This window comes from Acipenser ruthenus, chromosome 24 (genome assembly GCF_902713425.1).
Source record: "Acipenser ruthenus chromosome 24, fAciRut3.2 maternal haplotype, whole genome shotgun sequence".
Classification (NCBI taxonomy): domain Eukaryota; kingdom Metazoa; phylum Chordata; class Actinopteri; order Acipenseriformes; family Acipenseridae; genus Acipenser; species Acipenser ruthenus.
Genome location: NC_081212.1, coordinates 7,974,939 through 7,996,067, shown reverse-complemented (window position 1 = coordinate 7,996,067; position 21,129 = coordinate 7,974,939). Strand labels below are relative to the sequence as shown.

The 21,129-nt window shown below is 43.2% G+C and overlaps 2 protein-coding genes across 4 annotated transcripts; both read left to right on the top strand.

Annotated features, from left to right (window-relative positions):
* The first annotated feature begins 234 nt into the window (after positions 1-234).
* Positions 235-3,192, top strand: LOC131700529 (alpha-ketoglutarate-dependent dioxygenase alkB homolog 4-like). The gene is made up of 3 exons (XM_058998321.1): positions 235-487; positions 1,336-1,533; positions 1,670-3,192. Exons 1-3 carry the CDS (start codon positions 338-340, stop codon positions 2,186-2,188), a joined length of 867 nt encoding a protein of 288 aa, XP_058854304.1. The 5' UTR covers positions 235-337; the 3' UTR covers positions 2,189-3,192.
* A 147-nt stretch (positions 3,193-3,339) lies between these two features.
* Positions 3,340-19,831, top strand: LOC117429424 (leucine-rich repeat and WD repeat-containing protein 1). Of its 3 annotated transcripts, XM_058998319.1 has the most exons (17): positions 3,340-3,721; positions 4,077-4,151; positions 6,800-6,917; positions 8,215-8,449; positions 9,257-9,376; positions 10,469-10,621; positions 12,360-12,500; positions 12,746-13,303; positions 13,444-13,564; positions 14,388-14,542; positions 14,785-14,992; positions 15,984-16,056; positions 16,288-16,428; positions 17,434-17,537; positions 18,143-18,298; positions 18,624-18,733; positions 19,394-19,831. In XM_058998319.1, the coding sequence occupies exons 3-17, from the start codon at positions 6,838-6,840 to the stop codon at positions 19,535-19,537; spliced, it is 2,499 nt and encodes an 832-aa protein (XP_058854302.1). In that variant the 5' UTR covers positions 3,340-3,721; positions 4,077-4,151; positions 6,800-6,837; the 3' UTR covers positions 19,538-19,831. The 3 variants fall into 3 exon arrangements, with proteins under 3 accessions (XP_058854302.1, XP_058854303.1, XP_058854301.1); XM_058998320.1 differs by lacking the exon at positions 4,077-4,151 and having other exon boundaries at positions 14,433-14,542; XM_058998318.1 differs by lacking the exon at positions 4,077-4,151.
* Positions 19,832-21,129: the final 1,298 nt, after the last annotated feature.

Here is a 21,129-nt window from a genome sequence, read left to right as displayed (position 1 = left end):
AATTATTATGAAGTATGGACAGTGAAACTATTGTCCCCAACATATATCCGTAAAAACTTAAACTAGTAATTCTGTTTTGGGAAAAAAAAAAAAAAAAAATCTTCTCTACCCGATATTTAGTAAACCTCCAGGTAGATGAAGTTGCGTTACGGTACCACAAGATGGTGCCACAAGCCTGTTTTTCGTTTTCTTGTCACTCCAAACTTGATCGCAAACAGGAAAAAGCAAGCACGGCATTATCCAATCCGCGTGAGAGTTTGAAAGTGCGGGGCGTGTTCATGACCCGCATGTTCCGGGTTCTTGGCTGGGGGTGGAAGGCTGTTCAGATTCTCTGCCCATGTCCTCCCTGGCACCGGGGATCGGCGTGTCCATGACCGGGGAAGGAGGTGTGGAACCCGGCTGCGGCTGTAAGGGGATTCGCTCTTGTCTGATATGCGAAAAACAAAACGAGAGTAAAATCAACGCAAACGGGCAGACTCCACAGCAGGTAGAGAATGCGTCCTTATGAGTAAAGTACTGGTTCGTTTTACCTCTTGTTTGCATTCACTTCTCGACGTGATTTTAACCAGTGAAAACTACTGGCAGCAGTGTTTCTGCGGTTTCCTATTACCAGTACGAATTCTATTCTAGTAAGAATCCCCAAAGAAGACTGCTCCCAGGAGTTTAACACCAGGGCTGAAGAAACAGAAGTACTTGTATTGCATTGACTTCTAAGTTTAGAGAAAGTGAAATTGATGGTTATATTAAGAATTTGTTTTGTGCAGCTACTGGCAGCAGCGGAATCAGCTGCCTTAGTGCCAGTAAAAATCCAACTGGCAGTAACGTCTGCCAAAAACATAAAGTTTGCCATATTTAGAATTATCTATTTTAATTTTTCAAGGGACAGCAAGGTACGTTACTCTGAATAATGTACCGTGAGTCTGATCGCGCAGTGTTTTAGGTTCTGCACATGGTAAAATTGCATATCAGCAGTTTTCAAGTTAGAATAGTCAATACAGAAATAAAATAAATAACACTGCTGTACATCAGAGTGTTTCTCAGCTTTGTTTAGGAGATCGTTTTATTTTTACTCCTGAGAGATTTCTTTACTGTAATATGGTACTAGTTTAACGTTCTAAAACCTATTTATAGTAGTTTACATTTTGAAATATCAAATACTTTTTTTTGCTAAGTAGATTTTGAGAAGTCAGTGATTGGTGTACACGCCCTGGATTAGAAGTCAGTGATTGGTGTACACGCCCTGGATTAGAAATCAGTGATTGGTGTGCACGCCCTGGATTAGTTTGAATGGATTCAGTGTGCTGAGATGCTTTGCTGTTTCCCTGCTGCTCACAGACTCGCTCCCGGTTTGTGTACGAGCCGGCCTCGGGGCTGGCGGTGGCCGAGGGGGAACTTGACGCTGGCCGGAGGTCCTTCCCTTTCCCGGGAGTCTTCCTGTGTGAGGACTTTGTGAGCGAGGAGGAGGAGAGGGAGATGGTGCAGCAGATGGATCTGGACGAGTGGAAGCAATCTCAGTCTGGACGAAGAAAGCAGGTCAGAAAGATAAAACTATGAGAAACAAGTCAAGTAGACAAACCGGAACTAAAGGCTAGCGTGACAAATCCCAAATTCTCTGTGTAAAACGCATGAAAAAGTTCATTGCAGCAGCTGTGTGTGTTTCACCCCACAGGACTATGGGCCCAAGGTGAACTTCAAGAAGCGCAGGCTGAAGGCGGCTGGTTTCAGCGGGCTGCCCGGGTTCAGCAGGCTGGTGGTGAGACGCATGAAGGAGCAGCCGGTCCTGAAGGACTTCCAGCCTGTAGAGCAGTGCAACCTGGACTACCACCCCCGGCGCGGCTCCTCCATCGACCCCCACCTGGACGACAGCTGGCTGTGGGGCGAGCGCCTGGTCACCCTCAACCTGCTGTCGGACACGGTGCTGACCATGAGCCGCGCCAGCACCGTGGAGCCGCAGTGCACAGGGGGGGTGGAGGTCTCCATCCCCTTGCCCAGGAGGTCTCTGCTGGTCCTGTACAGGGAGGCGCGGTTCCAGTGGAAGCACAGCATTCGCCGGGAGGATGTAGCCGATCGGCGGGTCTGCAGCACTTTCAGGGAGCTGTCAGCGGAGTTTCTGCCTGGAGGGGAGCAGGAGGGGCTGGGCTCTGAACTGCTGGGTATAGCCCTGGGCTTCCGAGGGGTCCCGCTGTAACACAGTGAATTAGCAAGTCACACTGGTTTAGCCTCATCAGAACAACGGAGAGGTATTGCTTGAGGTTATAATGGACTGGAAACAGTGTTTGGTCGCCTTTTCTAAAGTAAGCAATAGGTTTCCCACAAGTACAATGTGCCCCCTTTACTACCCATACAGAAAGGTGCACTCGTGACTGCCAGACTGGCACAGCATTCAATGTGTTACCAAAACAGATACCCCACTATGCCCTTAAGTGGCCAGACAGCTGTGCCGAGTCACATGGAACTTTCTTTCAGAGCGAATCTATCACAAGTTTCAGGCTGCTGATAACCATAACATTTTATGTAGCTTTCCAGAACTTAATCATAAAACTATGTTTGTTGGTTTAATTTTAAGAAAGCTGTAGTAGACAGTGTAAGTACAGTTTCTGTTAATGCCATCTGTAGTTCACCCAGCTTTAAAGATTAAGCAGCGGGGTTCAGAAAATAGTGTTACACGTCCCCACGTGCTGCTATAACTGTTTAAATAACGTACCTGTCATTTTTCTTTTCATTGTTAACATCCTGACAACGTATTACACTTATAACTTTAAAGTCTGTTTCAAAGCTTGTTTCAAAATGTCCGATCCAGTGCACTGGGGTTTGAGATCTGTCCTCTAAATCACTGCAGGAAGAGAAATACAAAAAAAACATAACATAACAAGTGCTCTGGCTTTTCTGTTCCGTACCACATCATGGATCGTTATTGCTGTGTTACCTGTTTGACAGTGTGGGCAATAATCCTTACACTATCAGTGCACTAGAGCTGACATTTTGAAAAGAGCTTTGAAACAGACTTAGATGTAAGTGTAAAATTGTCAGGATGTTAACAATTAAATGAAAATACAGGTACGTTATTTAAACAGTTGTAGCAACACGTGGGGACGTGTAACGATATATTTTTCAAAACCTCGCTACTTCATATCAGTATAATGACTTGTAATCCATTTGAATCTTGAGATCAATAAACACATTTTAAAGGAACAGTTTTGTTTTCATGGATGTTGATTTTTCTAAAGCTTTCTAATGTTATGGAAAGAGGTGGTATGCTAATTGTCTTTACATTACAATATGTGTATCTGTCTTTGCTATCTCAGTTTTGAGATACCACCTTGCTAATGGAATATTTATATCTTAATTATATTTTCATTCTGAAAATGAGTAATGCAGGTTATTGACTTGAAAGAAAAATAGGCATGAAACAGTATGGCTGCAATGTTTCGTTTTGATTTGATTGTTTAAGTTAAATAAAATCATTTTATTTGTTTGTTTTGTTGTTTTAGTCAAAATAATATAAAGTGAACAGAGATCATTTGTACAATTATGCAGTAATGTTCCAGTAAAACTCGTTAAATACAGACACACATGCTGGAAAAAGTGGCTGTTTTGAGTGTGAAATTTGCCACACACAATATGGCGGCACTGCAGTATCGCAGCATGGCTGCGGTTGGTTGGGGTCAAAGGTAAGAGGTCCTGATTTCCCGGGAAATTCGCACACGATTGCAGACAATCAGTAAGTGTTAATTTGCAGTTTATATCAAGATTTGCATGAAATAGTCGAGTTGGTAATGCGTACATCGTTCTATTGAGTAACATAGAAGCGAGCTCGGTGTGTTACCGTTGTTTGATTTTAAAGTAAACGGATATAACGTACACGCGTCTTACATTTTGTATTAATTTTTTTATCGGTGAAATCAATTAATGCAACTGTTTAATTATATTGTTTTTCATCTATTTTACGAGTCCTGTATTATTATTTGTGTCAGGACGTGAGAAACTAACGACGCTTGGTTTTGTGTATGTGTCTTAATGTGCAGCCAGTTTTACACATGATGCATTTAATTTTTTTTTTTTTTGAATGGCTGCAGGTCATTAGGACTGAACTGCAAAGTTCCAATCCAGAATACATACTGCACCCTATCTGTAAACTGATTAAACAACGCGTATGTATACTAGTTTATCTATGACATAATACTAAATAATATTACAAACTATTTATGTATCCAGTACTGCTAGACATACTTTTGTCTGCATAACAGCTATGGAAGTGGGTGCGTTCACGTCACGCAGACTTGTCATTCTGCGCAGAATCTGCACAGAATCGGAGCAAGTAGCCAATTAATTTTCAGAATCTGCGCAGAATTAGCAAAGTCTGACTCTCGTGAACGCACCCAGTGATCCAGTGCAATGATTTGACCAGACAAAACTCCTAAATAATCACATGGTTCTTGAATGCCAAAAAAATACCTTACCCCGACTGAACCAAATTAGAATTCCTAACCTGTAGGGTTCTCTGCGCCAGCATGGACCTAGAGCCTAGAGGACAATTTACGAGACAAAATCAATCATACGGTGGTCTAGATCAGAATTACGAACACACACATTTTTAAATGAAGTTTCTTATTTAAAATAATCAGTCATACCCTAGTGCAGCATCCTCCCTTTTATATATATATATATATATATATATATATATATATATATATATATATATATATATATATATGTATGTACAGTGCCTTGCGAAAGTATTCGGCCCCCTTGAACTTTGCGACCTTTTGCCACATTTCAGGCTTCAAACATAAAGATATGAAACTGTAATTTTTTGTGAAGAATCAACAACAAGTGGGACACAATCATGAAGTGGAACGAAATTTATTGGATATTTCAAACTTTTTTAACAAATAAAAAACTGAAAAATTGGGCGTGCAAAATTATTCAGCCCCCTTAAGTTAATACTTTGTAGCGCCACCTTTTGCTGCGATTACAGCTGTAAGTCGCTTGGGGTATGTCTCTATCAGTTTTGCACATCGAGAGACTGAAATTTTTGCCCATTCCTCCTTGCAAAACAGCTCGAGCTCAGTGAGGTTGGATGGAGAGCATTTGTGAACAGCAGTTTTCAGTTCTTTCCACAGATTCTCGATTGGATTCAGGTCTGGACTTTGACTTGGCCATTCTAACACCTGGATATGTTTATTTGTGAACCATTCCATTGTAGATTTTGCTTTATGTTTTGGATCATTGTCTTGTTGGAAGACAAATCTCCGTCCCAGTCTCAGGTCTTTTGCAGACTCCATCAGGTTTTCTTCCAGAATGGTCCTGTATTTGGCTCCATCCATCTTCCCATCAATTTTAACCATCTTCCCTGTCCCTGCTGAAGAAAAGCAGGCCCAAACCATGATGCTGCCACCACCATGTTTGACAGTGGGGATGGTGTGTGCATTGTTGCCAAAAAGTAAGATTTTGGTTTCATCTGACCAGAGCACCTTCTTCCACATGTTTGGTGTGTCTCCCAGGTGGCTTGTGGCAAACTGTAAACGACACTTTTTATGGATATCTTTAAGAAATGGCTTTCTTCTTGCCACTCTTCCATAAAGGCCAGATTTGTGCAGTATACGACTGATTGTTGTCCTATGGACAGAGTCTCCCACCTCAGCTGTAGATCTCTGCAGTTCATCCAGAGTGATCATGGGCCTCTTGGCTGCATCTCTGATCAGTCTTCTCCTTGTATGAGCTGAAAGTTTAGAGGGACGGCCAGGTCTTGGTAGATTTGCAGTGGTCTGATACTCCTTCCATTTCAATATTATCGCTTGCACAGTGCTCCTTGGGATGTTTAAAGCTTGGGAAATCTTTTTGTATCCAAATCCGGCTTTAAACTTCTCCACAACAGTATCTCGGACCTGCCTGGTGTGTTCCTTGTTCTTCATGATGCTCTCTGCGCTTTAAACGGACCTCTGAGACTATCACAGTGCAGGTGCATTTATACGGAGACTTGATTACACACAGGTGGATTCTATTTATCATCATTAGTCATTTAGGTCAACATTGGATCATTCAGAGATCCTCACTGAACTTCTGGAGAGAGTTTGCTGCACTGAAAGTAAAGGGGCTGAATAATTTTGCACGCCCAATTTTTCAGTTTTTTATTTGTTAAAAAAGTTTGAAATATCCAATAAATTTCGTTCCACTTCATGATTGTGTCCCACTTGTTGTTGATTCTTCACAAAAAATTACAGTTTCATATCTTTATGTTTGAAGCCTGAAATGTGGCAAAAGGTCGCAAAGTTCAAGGGGGCCGAATACTTTCGCAAGGCACTGTATCTCTGTAATATATTGTAGCAGTGACAGTGCTTTTAAAAATGTATATTTTTTCTGAAACTGATTTTTGAATGTATTTTAACGTGGTGATTGTGTGGTTCCAGGTAGAATGTTGCTGGTCCTGTGTGATATTCTTAAGCCAGCCTATGTGTGATTCCTGTGGAGGCGGTGACACACCGACCCCCCACCTGTCCTGCACGCTGTGTTTGATAGTCCTGTAAAGAGGGCTGTTATCAGCTCTCCTGTGTATTACACTGATGCAATGGAGCCTCGATGGTGTCTGTCAGTCCTGGCTCAGTGTGTGGGAGCGGTTAGCACCGTTGATGGCTCTGTTGAGGGGGTGCTTGAGGACAATGACAAGGCTAGGTGTGAACGGGGGTGCTCTGACCCCGGGGGTCCCCTCCTCATCTTTATAGTTCAACCCCAGCTCCCCTCACTCTCAATCAGGGCCTCAAAGGTGCAGGAGATAAGCTGTGGTTTTGTTTTTTTGCAGAACTTGCTGTTTTTAAACTGTGAAGGAATATTTAAAAAATGCCAACGATTACTGAGAAACTGTTACTGGAGAGAGGACGCCCCAAGTCTACCCAGCTGGAGAAGATCAAGAGTCTGAAGTGAGTTTTTTAGGTCTCTGCTCACACTGAATTGTAGCTGTGACTCTGTATAAATGCAACGAATATACAGTATACATATATAGTACATTTTAAAAAATGGCAACATTTGTAGTCTAGGCAACATATGAATGTAAGGAAAGAGGTAGACTGCTATTACATATATCAAACTTAGTATTTTTGCCAAATCTGCAATTTTGAACAGAAAACCTGATCAACATTGACCTAACCCAAAACAAATCTGCGCAGGTAATTTTCTTTCTGAAAAAATGATTAAGTAATGTAAAACGCTTTCTGAATGACCCAGTTGATGGTCCTGTGTCCTGGCTAGCATTATATTAGATTCTGATAACATGATAGGTTTATCAATGTTATTCTTTTTTCTACCATATAACAGTGTAAAAAATGAACAAGCCAGCAATCTGAACCCAGGCAGTATCAGTAATAGATTGTGTGAATGTTTGTTTGTTTGGGGAATCTGAATATATCGCACGTAAAAGACCCCTGTTTGAACACGACAGTAATCATTTATAATGTAGCTGGTGCAGGTAGGGTTGTTTTAACGATGTGATGCACAAGCATGTTTGAAATGAGAAAAGCTACTTTATTTATGTAACTAGATTCCGTTTCTTGTACAAAACACTTTTTTTTCCACTGTCTGGTAACATGTACTGCATGTGAACATTTCTGTCTGGTGAGGCTGGATTTAAAAAGTAATAATACACAGGGGTGGTTAAGCATTGCATCACATGTGATACAGAAATGGGCATCACAGGATTAATAAGCTTGGTTATCACTTAATGAAAGGGATGAAAACAAATGCTTTCAAATATTCCTTTCCCTGTCGTTTAGCAGAAGAACTTTATCATTGTTCCTAAATTCATTGTTGCCGTTGGATTGTCAAAGATATGCATGTAGAGTTTATACAGCAGGATGAATGCAGTGTCAGGTTATTTATCCAGTCCTTTCTGTATACACATGGTTATTGTACCCATGGAGTCTCATCCACATTAATGCTGCATCATGAAACAGTAACAGAGCTCGAATGGAGGGCTGTTCAAATAGAAACATGTGAAAGTGTTTAATCTTGAAGTTTAAACTATTTAGGAAATGAAACCGAATCTAACATTTTTAACCCTTTCGTGCATGAAATATGCCTCCATATAAAGACTAGAAGAGTTTTTTTATCCGTCCCCATCTGAGGTCGCCATGCATGAAAGGGTGGAACTCCTTTAATTGCTCTGAGTCTGGAGAGCGCCCCCCTGTGTGTGCTGGTGTAAGTGCCTGTGTGTCTCTGCAGCCTGTCTGATCTGAGTCTGGAGAACGCTGACCTGGACTCCACTCTGCTGCGGAGGCTTACCTCACTGGAGGAGCTTGATGTGTCGGGGAACCTGCTGACTGAGCTCCCAGCCAGCCTGCCACTGCCAGCGCTGAGAAGACTCAACTGTGCCAACAACCAGCTGGAGGAAGTGACATCACTGAAGCAGTTCAGAATGCTGGAGGAGCTGAGCCTCGAGGATAACCTCTACATGACTGTGAGTGACTCACTGCTGACCTCTTCAGTCAGCTATTCTTTTTACAGGCTTAATATAAAGCCAGACACCCGGGTATGTACAGATACTCCAAGCGATCCCCTTAATATTTTTTAAACCAGCAGATATTATTTAAAACAGAAAGAAATCAGTTCAAAATCTGTTAACTGCAAAACATGCTTTCCCCATCATTTGCAATCTATCATGACAATAAGACAACGCTTTCTGGTAGTGTGATCAGACGTTCAGAAAAGGATTGTCAAAACCTCATCTATTAAAAGCGCTCCTATTTAATCTGTTCTTACTTGTCTTACCTTTCCTTCATCCATTCGATATAAACGACCTTTGCTTTTGAGCCCTTCAGTAAGACCCGGCTCTTCAGGAAGTGTCCCATTACACACAGCTGATTTAACATCTTCGACTGATTCATATGCTGTCAGACAGCACCATGCTCTGACCCAGAAGACACTGCTGAGGTGACCCAGGAAGTGTAAACTGCTAACCCCAGAATAAGCGATAGAAACTGAGAGCTTCCTTCAACCTGCAGCAGAACCAGATATCATGCTTTTAAATGAAAACTGCACATTCAAGGCTTATGTAGTTAATGGAAGTGCATAAAGGGCTTATTTAGCTTGTTAGTGTAACAAGGAGGAGGCCGGGCGTGAACCGGCGAGCCAGAACCCTGCAAGCGAGTGTCTTCAACACAGCTTTTAACGTCATCTCACCGACGGGGCACAATCCTTACTGAACTGCCCGTTCCCCTGCAGCTCAGTCTCTTTAAAGCTCTGTTTCACTGTGTTTATTTTGTAGATCAGTGACAGTTACAAGCTGATGTTTTTGTTGCCGAAGCTCAGGAGACTCAGCGGTAAGGAGATCACCTCCACAGCCAATCATGTGCGCTTCGTCGCCAGCGAGGAGCTGTCCAGACGGGTAAGTCTCAGGGTTGCTAGGCAACGTTATTCACACTGCTCAGTGTTCTCTTCCTGTTACAGATACCGTTCTGAGGAAAGGCGTTATAAAAGATGAACTTCGGCAAAAAGCAGCCCACTTTCACAGTGACAGTACAAAACATTTTTATTGCAGTTTATTCCGTTTTTAAAACAGGTGTGAATATTTACTTCATTCAGCCTTCTGTGCACTGAGCTTCCCAGTTTGTTTACATGGTCCAGGGTAGTTTTAACTGCAGCGACACAAGCTGGTTCCCTCTGTAAACTAGAGAGCCATCATATTGCTACTACCTGCAGCAGGAGGGGGGGTGAATAGAGCTGGATTGTTTCACTCTCTAAAAATAGGTATTTCAAGATATTTCATGATTAAACATAATATTTAAACATCATATTCTACAATTTAGTAAATGCTAAATATAGAATAGAATATTTCGAATATTTTTTTATGTCCACCTTTTAAAGACATTTTATTTTCACCACTAGTGAATTATCAAACAAAATAAAAACATAAATACATTTAAAAATAACAACAGACACATGAAATCTCCCCTCCTTGTACTGGACAGAACGATCTTTAACAGAAATGTTTCAGTCTTCAGTGCAGCCGGTGTCTTTTTCGTTGAAGACATTTGATAGAAATGGTGCAGCTCTGTGCAGTGTGTGTTCAATCATTTACCTGAACCTGAACTGCCTGCCAGGTTCCTAAATGCAGTGTAACAGGTAGCAGGTCAATCAAGCAAACATTTTCTGTATTTATTTAAGTGATAAAAAATATGTATATTTACACTACTCTTTCAGAAATGGGAATTTTCACTGGGAACTACATATTACACGGCAATGGGTACATTTCATAGAAAATCCGTGATGACCATGAAATAAAGGAATCCAGTGTAAGGCATGAGTGCTGTGTGTGTGATCTGTTTCAGAACAGGGCCTCTTTCCGTCGTGACTTGTTTTCTGTATTGCTATCGCTGGTATTGGGGGATTGGGAACAGCTTTATTAACACTGTTGTGAAGCACTGCATGTCAGCTGTGCTCCTTTTCCCAGTAACTGAGCCGCCTGCTTTTCCTGCAGGTGAGCAGCTTGTGGGAGAGAAGCTTCCAGGAGCGGCTCCCCAGCTCTCCCAGCGCAGCCCAGGCCAGAGTCCTGGGGAAAGAGTTTGTGAAGGCGGCTGAGACGCAGGTCAAGTACGGGGCCAGCTCCCTGAGCGACTACACCAAGTGGAGGGTGAGCACACGATACTGTACTGACCACAGGGCACCTCAATAGAGACAGCTAGTCAGGACACCTCAATAGAGACGGCTAGTCAGGACACCTAAATAGAGACGGCTAGTCAGGACACCTCAATAGAGACGGCTAGTCAGGACACCTAAATAGAGACGGCTAGTCAGGACACCTCAATAGAGACGGCTAGTCAGGACACCTCAATAGAGATGGCTAGTCAGGACACCTCAATAGAGATGGCTAGTCAGGACACCTCAATAGAGATGGCTAGTCAGGACACCTCAATAGAGATGGCTAGTCAGGGCACCTCAATAGAGACGGCTAGTCAGGGTGACACTTGTATACGTTTGTTTGCAGCAGTTCTACCCGGTTTGACAGTGTTGTTACTGCGGTGCTGCATTTCTAAATGAAACAACTTCTAAACTTGTGATTTTGCGAAACTTTTAAAATAAAAAAACAGTGTGTTTTGCATAATTTGCATCATTACTAGTTAGTGCAAATGCTGTGCTGGAGTGAATCTAACCCAGTGTTTTGTAAGGTTTTAAGGAGATATGTTAAGCTGTTATTCTGTCTTGTTTCTGCTTATATCAATATTAACTGTGCTTTGTTAACGATTCTATTTACTTCCAAAAGGACTCCTCAATTCAGAAAGAAAGTCTGACCGCGTGCTAGATTCACTACATGACCGCATGCTGGATTCACTGCGACCTCTTCTCTTTCCTGCAGTGAGGCGTCCTGTTCTGAATCCTCTTCTCTTTCAAGCAGTGAGGCGTCCTGTTCTGAATCCTCTTCTCTTTCAAGCAGTGAGGCGTCCTGTTCTGAATCCTCTTCTCTTCTCTGCAGTGAGGCGTCCTGTTCTGAATCCTCTTCTCTTTCAAGCAGTGAGGCGTCCTGTTCTGAATCCTCTTCTCTTTCAAGCAGTGAGGCGTCCTGTTCTGAATCCTCTTCTCTTCTCTGCAGTGAGGCGTCCTGTTCTGAATCCTCTTCTCTTCTCTGCAGTGAGGCGTCCTGTTCTGAATCCTCTTCTCTTCTCTGCAGTGAGGCGTCCTGTTCTGAATCCTCTTCTCTTCTCTGCAGTGAGGCGTCCTGTTCTGAATCCTCTTCTCTTCTCTGCAGTGAGGCGTCCTGTTCTGAATCCTCTTCTCTTTCCTGCAGTGAGGCGTCCTGTTCTGAATCCTCTTCTCTTTCCTGCAGTGAAGCGTCCTGTTCTGAATCCTCTTCTCTTCTCTGCAGTGAGGCGTCCTGTTCTGAATCCTCTTCTCTTCTCTGCAGTGAGGCGTCCTGTTCTGAATCCTCTTCTCTTTCCTGCAGTGAGGCGTCCTGTTCTGAATCCTCTTCTCTTTCAAGCAGTGAGGCGTCCTGTTCTGAATCCTCTTCTCTTTCCTGCAGTGAGGCGTCCTGTTCTGAATCCTCTTCTCTTCTCTGCAGTGAGGCGTCCTGTTCTGAATCCTCTTCTCTTTCCTGCAGTGAGGCGTCCTGTTCTGAATCCTCTTCTCTTCTCTGCAGTGAGGCGTCCTGTTCTGAATCCTCTTCTCTTCTCTGCAGTGAGGCGTCCTGTTCTGAATCCTCTTCTCTTTCCTGCAGTGAGGCGTCCTGTTCTGAATCCTCTTCTCTTCTCTGCAGTGAGGCGTCCTGTTCTGAATCCTCTTCTCTTTCCTGCAGTGAGGCGTCCTGTTCTGAATCCTCTTCTTTTTCCTGCAGTGAGGCGTCCTCTTCTGAATCCTCTTCTCTTTCCTGCCAGGTGAAGATGATCGCCAGAGAGCTGCTGTCCTCACGGCTGGGGTTGCAGTGTGAAGCCAGCTCCGAGGAGGAAGACCTCTCTGAGTGCGAATCTGGAAGTGATGTCAGAGAGGAGGCAGGAAGTGAGCAAAATAGAGTCCCTGTAAGGAGTTACACTTATCATCTTGTACCACTGTTGTGTCAACATTTGATTTATTTTTATCTTATATTAGTGCCCGGATCTCTTTTTTTTTTTTTTTTCAATGTGATACTGATAATGCAACACAATTCCATTCAATTTCTTTTAAATTTAAAAACTCATTTTACCCATAGTAAAGAAAACTTTCACGAGCAGTTTCAGAAACAATCATCAAACCAGATCAAACAAACTGTTTTTAATTTAATCAGGCTGCAAAAAGGAAGGAGATAAGCTCTGAATCCTCACCCAGGAAGAAAACCTGCTTGTCTGCAGCTGATGACATCACCCAGAGCGCCGAGCGCAGTCCCAGGAGGTGTGTCCGCTTCGAGAACGTTTCCACGGCAACTGACAAAGCAGGCCTCAGTCCTGGGGTAAAATTACAAGAGAGCCCCAGGAAGTCTGTCCAGTCACTGAGGAGTCCCAGAAAGCTTGACCAATCACAGCAAAGCCCAATGAAGGCTGCCCAATCACAGCAGAACTCAAGAAAGACTTTCCAACCACAGCAGAGTCCGAGTAAGTCCATTACGTCACTGAGGAGTACCAAGAAGGCTGAGCACTCAGAACAAAGCCTGAGAAAGCCTGTGGCGATAAAGGAGAGCCCCAGGAAAGCGGACCAACCCAAAGCAGCTGTGAGCCAGCCTGACAGCAGCCTGGACACCCTGCGGAAGAGCCCGAGGAAAAGGCAGGAGAAGGAACCTGCCAAGAAGGGCCAAGGAGAGGAGGGGGAGGAGGAGCAGGGCAGCAGAACGCCTCGCAGGACTAGCAAGGTAAACCGGGCTGCGTAATTAGAGCAATCACTCAAAATACAGCCGGGGAGGGCAAGGCAGGAGGTTAGTTTAAAATGAGATGCAAATGAAGTGTGTGTGTGGATGTCAGAGTGAGCCCTGCTTCCCTGTCTGTCTCTCAGGATCCCATCACAATGAAGCCCCTGCATTTCCTGCAGTGTCACAGCAAGCAGAACAGTCCAGACGACTTCAGCACACAGCTGTGGGCCTGTGCCTTCGAGCCCCGGATAGACAGCAGCGGAGGTGAGCAGCTGAACTCATGTACAAGAAAAGCAGTCACATCTTCTGTACAGAAACCATTACAGTGTAGCGCAATTTGAAAAGCAAAAAACACTCATGTTTAATAGCAGTTCCTAAGTATGCAGTTAAAAGCTGTGTTCTGGGTATCTCTTACTGTAATACCTAATTTCAATGAGCAGTTATTTCCCAGCAAGCCTTGCGGCTAAGGTTGAATTAATTTGTTTACAAAACCAAAAGAGTGGACACAATTGCTTCGCTTCCGATAATCCGAATCATTTTTCTTATTAAAAAAACGATCAGAGAATAATAAAGCACAGAGAAACCTGCTTACCCCTGATGTGGGTTAAATGTTTATGCCCACTCGTCTCTTGATTGGTCAGTGTTGTGACGTACTGCTACCCATCATGCTTTGGGAAAGGGTCAGAAAAGAATCTGGGGCAGCTCAGACTGGCAGCCAATGTGGGTTGGCTGAATCAGGGGAAACGCAGTATCAGGGGCAGCAGGGGTCTCAATCCGGGTGAGGGGGGCATGGAAACCAGGTTTAAGAGATTGCAGTTTGAGCAGGCAGAGGAAGCCAGGATATCTTCACTTGTCCCAAGCTGCAGGAGATGACATCTCTTCTATAATAAGAGACACTCCAGACACAGCTGTATTGTCTGGGAGAGATGAGAGATGAAGGGCAGGATATTATACTGGGGTCTGGTATGTGTATCATTCTGGAGTACCCCATGTCTTAACTGTATAAACCAAGAAACAAGCTAGCTGTAGGAAATGAGCTGTTCAGTTATACTGAGAGCGACGTCTTCTTTAAAACTCTTGAACCCAGGAATTGAGCCATTGACCAGCAAGACTCTGCTCCCTCTCCCCTCAGGGTCCAGAGGCCACTCATCTCGGACAGTGGCCACCTGCGGAGGGGAGTCTGTGTGTATCATCGACTGTGAGACCGGATCGGTGCTGAACAAATACAAGGTGTCTGGAGAGGTGAGGATAGCATCTTACTTGAAGTTTCAAGTTAAACACGCACCCCGTGTTTAACCTGAATCCAGTCAGGCATTACTGAATCAAGACTGACTCCTGAGGATGAATCTTCTAGTATCTATTACCATCACCAGGTCTACCAGGAGCGTGATATTGATGGCAGCACCGCACAGGACTATCTGAATAATCGTTGATGCTGCTGTAGATATTCCTCTCACAGCTCCTCTCCCCTCCTTCTTTCTCAGGAGTTCTTCTGTCTTGCCTGGTCCATGATGACCCTGCTCACTGGGGACGGGCGTGGTCATCGTGTGAGCGTGCTGGCGGCCGCCGGGAGGAGGGGGGTGGTCAAGCTCATCCACCCCAAGGCCAGCCTCGCGTACGGGGAGTTCCGGGCCAGCAGGAGAGCCGTGTCCACCCTGTGCTTCAGCCCAGCCCAGGAGAGCTTTCTCTTCAGTGAGTGCACCATAAGAACATGCAGAACAGTTAGGGGAGGGCATTGTTGTGCATTGTGTTGTAGGGGTATTGAGGGTTAAACACATACTGTGAAGCACACTGTGCTGAGCACAGGTCTGCTGTTATGAAGAGTGGGTGTGGAGACTTCACTGACCTTGGCTGGAACACTGAAGCTTGCAAAAACAGGGTTCAGCTTCACACCCACATTTAGGTAAGATATATAAGACAGGCATTTGAAAGTGCATTTGAGAAGCATTCAAGATCCTCCATGAACACACACCAGCGCCGTGTCCAATGCCCTCCCAGAGATTAGGTAACTAATTACTGCTCAATTTCTGCTCATAACTAGTGCCCTCGTTATTGTGTCTAATGATAATGATTAAGCTGTAAAAGACTTGATTATTGGAATCAAAAAGGAAACTTGTTAAATTCTGCTGCAATCCTTTGTTGTGTGCGCTGCTTCACACAGGGAAACATCCATCATTTAGAGTACCACACTAAAACCCCCGGCTATTTAACCCAGTCTTTGATTTATATTTATATAAGGGTTTATATCATCTACACGTTCCTAATATTTAATTTAATATTTAATTTTTAATATAATTTTAAAGGGACTAAGCAAAATGGGGACTTCACCAATAATACAGTTTTACTGTCGATCTCGAAATATCGTTCTAGGTAGTGCATCGATTGCAGCGCTAATATGCTTCCCCTCCATCAGCTTTGAGGAGTCTTGTCAGAAGCAGGAATAGTTAGTAAGCATGGCAAATAATGACCTGAACAATGCAATAGATAATCATACATAACTCACACAATTAGAAATACTAAAATAAACTACAATTCAATGGCAGATGTTTCAGCTAGATGTAATGTACTAATATGAAACTGTTACAAATGTAATATTAGTAACTTGTAGACAATGTAGAGAATAGCTTTTGATTTCCTCAGATTGGTTCCAGATCCAGTCATTGACGCCTCTTGCTTTTCACAGCCGGAACATACGACAAGAAGATCATTCTGTGGGATATTGGAGGGCTGGACTGTGAATACAAGTTCAAAGTGAGGTAAGACACGGCTTTAACAATGTCCTGTGTCACAGGCTGTGGGAGGCTGTATGATGGGGAGGTTGATGGAACTGACATCATGCTGGTGTGCAACACTTCACACAGTGACATCAGAAATCTCCAGGTGAAAACTGTGAGGAAGTCAGGCAGACAAACGTGTTGGCTCATTCTAGAAACATGAAACGTTTGTCTACTTGACTTTGATGTGTGTGTGTCTCCCCTCTCCTGCAGTCAGCTTCTGGTCCTGGAGGCAGCCTCCATCCCGCTGCACCTCCGCTTGGTGCCCTCCGCCCCTGAGCAGCACCTCCTGGCAGGCTGTGAGGACGGCCTGCTGCTCTTCGACATCCAGCTCAGCAAGAACCAGCTCAAGAGGCAGGTTACCTGGGAATTGGGCATTCTAAATGGAAACTGAGAAGTTGTCCCACTTCAGCCCACAGGGGGAGCTCACGTGTATTCTTATTTTGCATTAAGTTGCGTCTGGGCAACCTAATGCAAAACTGTTGTGACAAGCCAGCTACAGTGCACTGGGACTGTTATCTCCACTACTGCTGTTCCCAATTGGCTGGTCCAGAAGTCTTAACAAGTTTTAATGGGTTCTTAGCTGTTTTAATGGAAAGTCTTGGAATAAATGGATTTAAAACAAATCATCTTTGTCATGCACAAAATGAAAAATGTTATGTTAGACCTTGTCCAGAAAGTTTCCACAGACTACATTTTTTTCAACATATGCGGTTATCACAGATTTCACGACTTCCATTAAATTTACCCATTGCCGTGTAATATGTAGTTCCCTGTGAAAAATTCATATTTCTAAAAGAATAGTGTAAATATATATATATATATTAAAAATAAAATTCAGCAGACATTTGCCTCATTGACTACCTGTTACACTGCATTGATTCATGAACCTGGCAGCTGGTTTAGTTTGCTCCCTGTAAATGATTAAACACAATGCCTAGAACTGCACCATTTCTTTAAAATGAAGAAGGCCATGGTCCTGCCTGTCTGCCTCAGTGCAGACCCAACAACTCTCACTACAGTATCTTTGTGAAGCGCAGTCATACTCAGGAGAGGTTCACACAGAATAATCCAGAGAGTTTAACTGTGGTTAATCTGGGGATTTTTTTTTTGTTTTAGTATCTAAATATCCAATCTAATAATGTTAGTAATTAAACTAATTGAAGGCCAGATTAAAAGTGAATCGTGAAAAGAAACAACGTAACACATACGGAGGGTGCTGTTAATCTGGGACTCCATTCAAATCAAATCATTGCTGTATATAGGGAAGTCAATGGCCTCCTCATATGAGGCTCTGGTTGAGTGTGTTCGTGTTGAACCGTCACAGTGAAGCTCACATGCTCCCCTTGTTTCCTGCAGGTCCAGCGAGCTGGAATTCCAGTTTCCTGTTTACAAGAAGGAGGAAGAGGAGAATGAATTCCGTCTCATTGACAGCTTGTCCTTCCTTAGCAACGACATCGTCGGTACGTTAAATTCAAATCCTTCTGATCAAAACCCATTTCGCTAGTGAGGGTGTTCCAGCATGGGCCACATCCAGAGGGTTTCTTCCATTCGTGTCTGATGAGGATTCTAAGAGCGACGCAGAAATGTAACTGACACAAACTATTGATGTAATGAGTCAGGAAGCCGCTCGGAGTCACTTGAGCTACAGGACCCTTATCGTTGTGTCTTTTTATATGAAACTGGAATTGGCTTCAAGTTCCATTGTAATCGTTTTTTTACTGCCCCTTTACCTTTGTATGCTGTTTCTAAGTATTCAGTTTGGTTCTTACTGCAGATCCAGAGTTGTCACTTTTTCACAAAGTCTGTGTTGATGTCGTTGAGTTTTAGGTGCCAGCCATACCATATATAATAGCCAGCAATGTGATGTTAACCGGCTCTATAGAGGAGCCAGCAATGTGATGTTAACCTGCTCTATAGAGGAGCCAGCACTGTGATGTTAACCTGCTCTATAGAGGAGCCAGCACTGTGATGTTAACCTGCTCTATAGAGGAGCCAGCACTGTGACGTTAACCTGCTCTATAGAGGAGCCAGCAATATGATGTTAACCTGCCTCTTTCTCCCCCAGTCTCCAAGAGTGCCATGCAGGGCTCTATCTACCTGTGGAGCTGGAGCAAGACTCTCGCCTCACGGAGGAAAAGCAGGGAGGTGGAGGTGGAGATCCTGGCTGAGCTGCAGTGGTCCAGCACTGAGCTGCCCTACATCTCCCTCAGCACCTGCCCAGGTCAGTACAGGCTGGTGTGCATGCCTTACTCTCTCTTACTGGGAGGGAAATTCTCTCAAACCCCTCCCTTAGAAAACGTACAGAAGTCATGTTGTGGTTTGTACTATGCATTTAATATAGATTGCTATGCTTTACCTTACCTTCCTGGGCTTAAACAATGCTTATCTGTGCTCCACACCTGACCAGCGCTCCTGTTTGCTAAAGCTGGCTGTGTGTAAATATTCTCTCGGTAAGCAGCCAGCTGCTACTGGGATATTCTATATATATTTTTGTATGGTTTCAGTTAGCAGTGAGGTGATTGTTCCTCTGTTCTCTCTGTGATCAGGTGAAGATTATGTGGTGTGCGGGGATGAGAAAGGAGACTTGTGGACTTATGAAGTGAGTCAGTGTCTGCGGGCTGGAGCCAAGACTGACAAAATGATCCCTCCCACTCAGGTACAGCAGCTTAGTAAAGACAAACTCGCTTACTAATCACTTGGTTTTTTTGCCCCTGTTCAAATAAAGCATTGTTTCTCCCTGCCATTTTCATTGTTAATTTAAATGGTAAGCCTGTATCCTTGCATTCATTTCAGTGTATTCTCAATTCTTGTCAGTAAACTCAATCACAAACGCTTGCAGACATTGAAAAAGAAGCATCATTGAATTTGCTGTTTTATTTAGGATTTCTTGCACTATTGTGAATTTAATAGTTATACATTATCAGTTCTTCTCAATTACAAATAAAAACCCACTGAAGAAGGGTTAAGAGTGAATGAATGCCTTCAGTGTGTGTGTGTTAGGTGATTTGCATGGTGATTTATCTGATCCAGTAGTGCTGTGCTGTATTCTGTACAATAAGCATTCTCTGGGTTTACCTATCAATGACCCATTGCCCCCCTGGCTGGGGCTCCAACACTGACTGGAAGTCTTTCTCAGTGTGTTCAGTCACTCCAGTGGTGCCAGGGCTTATTGTGTCATATAATAACTGAACTATGCCGGTGAATCCCTGCTACCTTTTGCTCGTTTGTATCCAGAGCTGTGAGGGGGAGGAAGCGCTGTCCCTCATGTTTCAGATCATGAGCGCTGGATTCATTTGTCTGTTTTTTTCTCTGATAGATTCTGGAGTGGCCCGCCCCCAACAGGAAAGGTCACGGCCCCATAGCGGGAACCTCAGTGAACAGCGTCGCCATGGACCCTGAACTGCAGTACCTCGTGGCCCTGACTGACAAGAACATTGCTGCAGTGTGGAGGAGAGCCTAGCCCAGCCTCTCCCTGCAGTGTGGAGGAGAGCCTAGCCCAGCCTCTCCCTGCAGTGTGAAGTCCTGAAGCACTTTGAAATAGAGCCTGGGTAACACAGTACAGCTCCCCTTGCTTCACTGCGTTTGATATAATGTACTGCTGTTGAAGTCCCAGTCAAGCCACTCTGCAGACTTCAGTACTGTGCCCAAGTGTCTCAGATCGCCTCTGTTGTGTGACCTGCTTCAGTGCCAGGCTGTGTTTTTCAAATCTGTATTGCTTTTTTTAATAAACGTATTATTATTTTTTTTTTTTAAATGAATGCCTTGACCGGTTCTTTCACTGCAGTGGCGAATGAAACTTACATAGTCTTAACTGCAACTATAAAGTATTGTTTCCCATATTCTCTCACTCCTTTTAGCAACCAAAATGCTATTTCATTAAAAAAAAATTTACAGACTGCTGTGAGCTGCATGCACAGACACGTACTGTTTTTATTCCTTGTTTCTTAGTTTTTATGAAAGCTTGGGAAGACCTCGGTCTAGACTGTTTAAGAATACAGTGTTCTAGACTGTTTAGAAGACCACATTCTGGACTGTTTAAGAAGACCTTGTTCTAGACTGTTTAAGAAGACCATGCTCTAGACTGTTTAAGAAGACCATGTTCTAGACTGTTTAATAAGTTGCCAGCAGTCTAGAACAGAACCATGACACTCAATTTGTGTTTTATTAATCAAGATTGCTGGATACTTGGATATTGGTCTGACTGGTAGTTTTGCTGTTTTTTCAGCTGGTCGTACTGGTTCAGGAGATTTGGTGCTGGTTAAACTGGTCCATTAAAATAGATATTTTACAAATCCTTTTACTGGAACGTTCTAAAGCCATCTGTTTGCTGTCTACTAAATGAATCTGTTTTGTGTAAACTGTCTAATTGTATATACCAGTAGACCAGTATACAGTATATTGGGAATCATGTTTTTATTAATTTCAAAGAAATACAATAAATGCATTGGATATATAAATATAATGCATAAAAGAACATTTGAATATTGCATCCAGTTCAATTTGTATTGGTCAGCCCTTTACTTGAACACATTACAATTTATAGCAATATAGAGTTAATATAAATACAGTGTGAATATGAAGATGGTCTCATGGGTTACTCATGAAAGTCAGTGCTAGTTAGATACGTTGATGCTGTACCATATGTTTTTAAGTTTGTTATTTAGAATAGGAGATTTTTTCTAGGTTTATATTATCTATCAACACATTCTAACAGGATATATTTGTGAGCACCAGCTCACTGTACAATAATGACTATAGTATTTTATTTGATATTTGATCATTAAAAGGCTGTTAATATTTTTGCAGTCAATATCCAGTTATGTGATTTTTTAAAATATATATATTTTTTTAGCATTATGTAATAAAGCTACATGTAATGAGCTTTGTTCAGTATTTATACTGTTCTAGAACCGTGTCGTGGACACGGGCTTCACATACAGTATTGTGTGGGTGGGGCTCGTTCTGTGATTGGTCAAGGAGCGATGTCGTGTGACAAATAACTGTACTGCCACTCACCAGGGCTCTGGAATATAGAATACGGCTCCCTCCCTC

Excerpts from the sequence above, each read along its gene's own strand:
- LOC131700529 (XM_058998321.1), top strand. The coding sequence starts at position 338 with ATGTCCTCCCTGGCACCGGGGATCGGCGTGTCCATGACCGGGGAAGGA. Across the intron at positions 488-1,335 it reads ACGGGCAGACTCCACAGCAG|ACTCGCTCCCGGTTTGTGTA; the intron begins GTAGAGAATGCG and ends TGCTGCTCACAG. Across the intron at positions 1,534-1,669 it reads AGTCTGGACGAAGAAAGCAG|GACTATGGGCCCAAGGTGAA; the intron begins GTCAGAAAGATA and ends TTCACCCCACAG.
- LOC117429424 (XM_058998318.1), top strand. The coding sequence starts at position 6,838 with ATGCCAACGATTACTGAGAAACTGTTACTGGAGAGAGGACGCCCCAAG. Across the intron at positions 13,565-14,387 it reads CCGGATAGACAGCAGCGGAG|GAATTGAGCCATTGACCAGC; the intron begins GTGAGCAGCTGA and ends TCTTGAACCCAG. Across the intron at positions 17,538-18,142 it reads CCTTAGCAACGACATCGTCG|TCTCCAAGAGTGCCATGCAG; the intron begins GTACGTTAAATT and ends TTTCTCCCCCAG.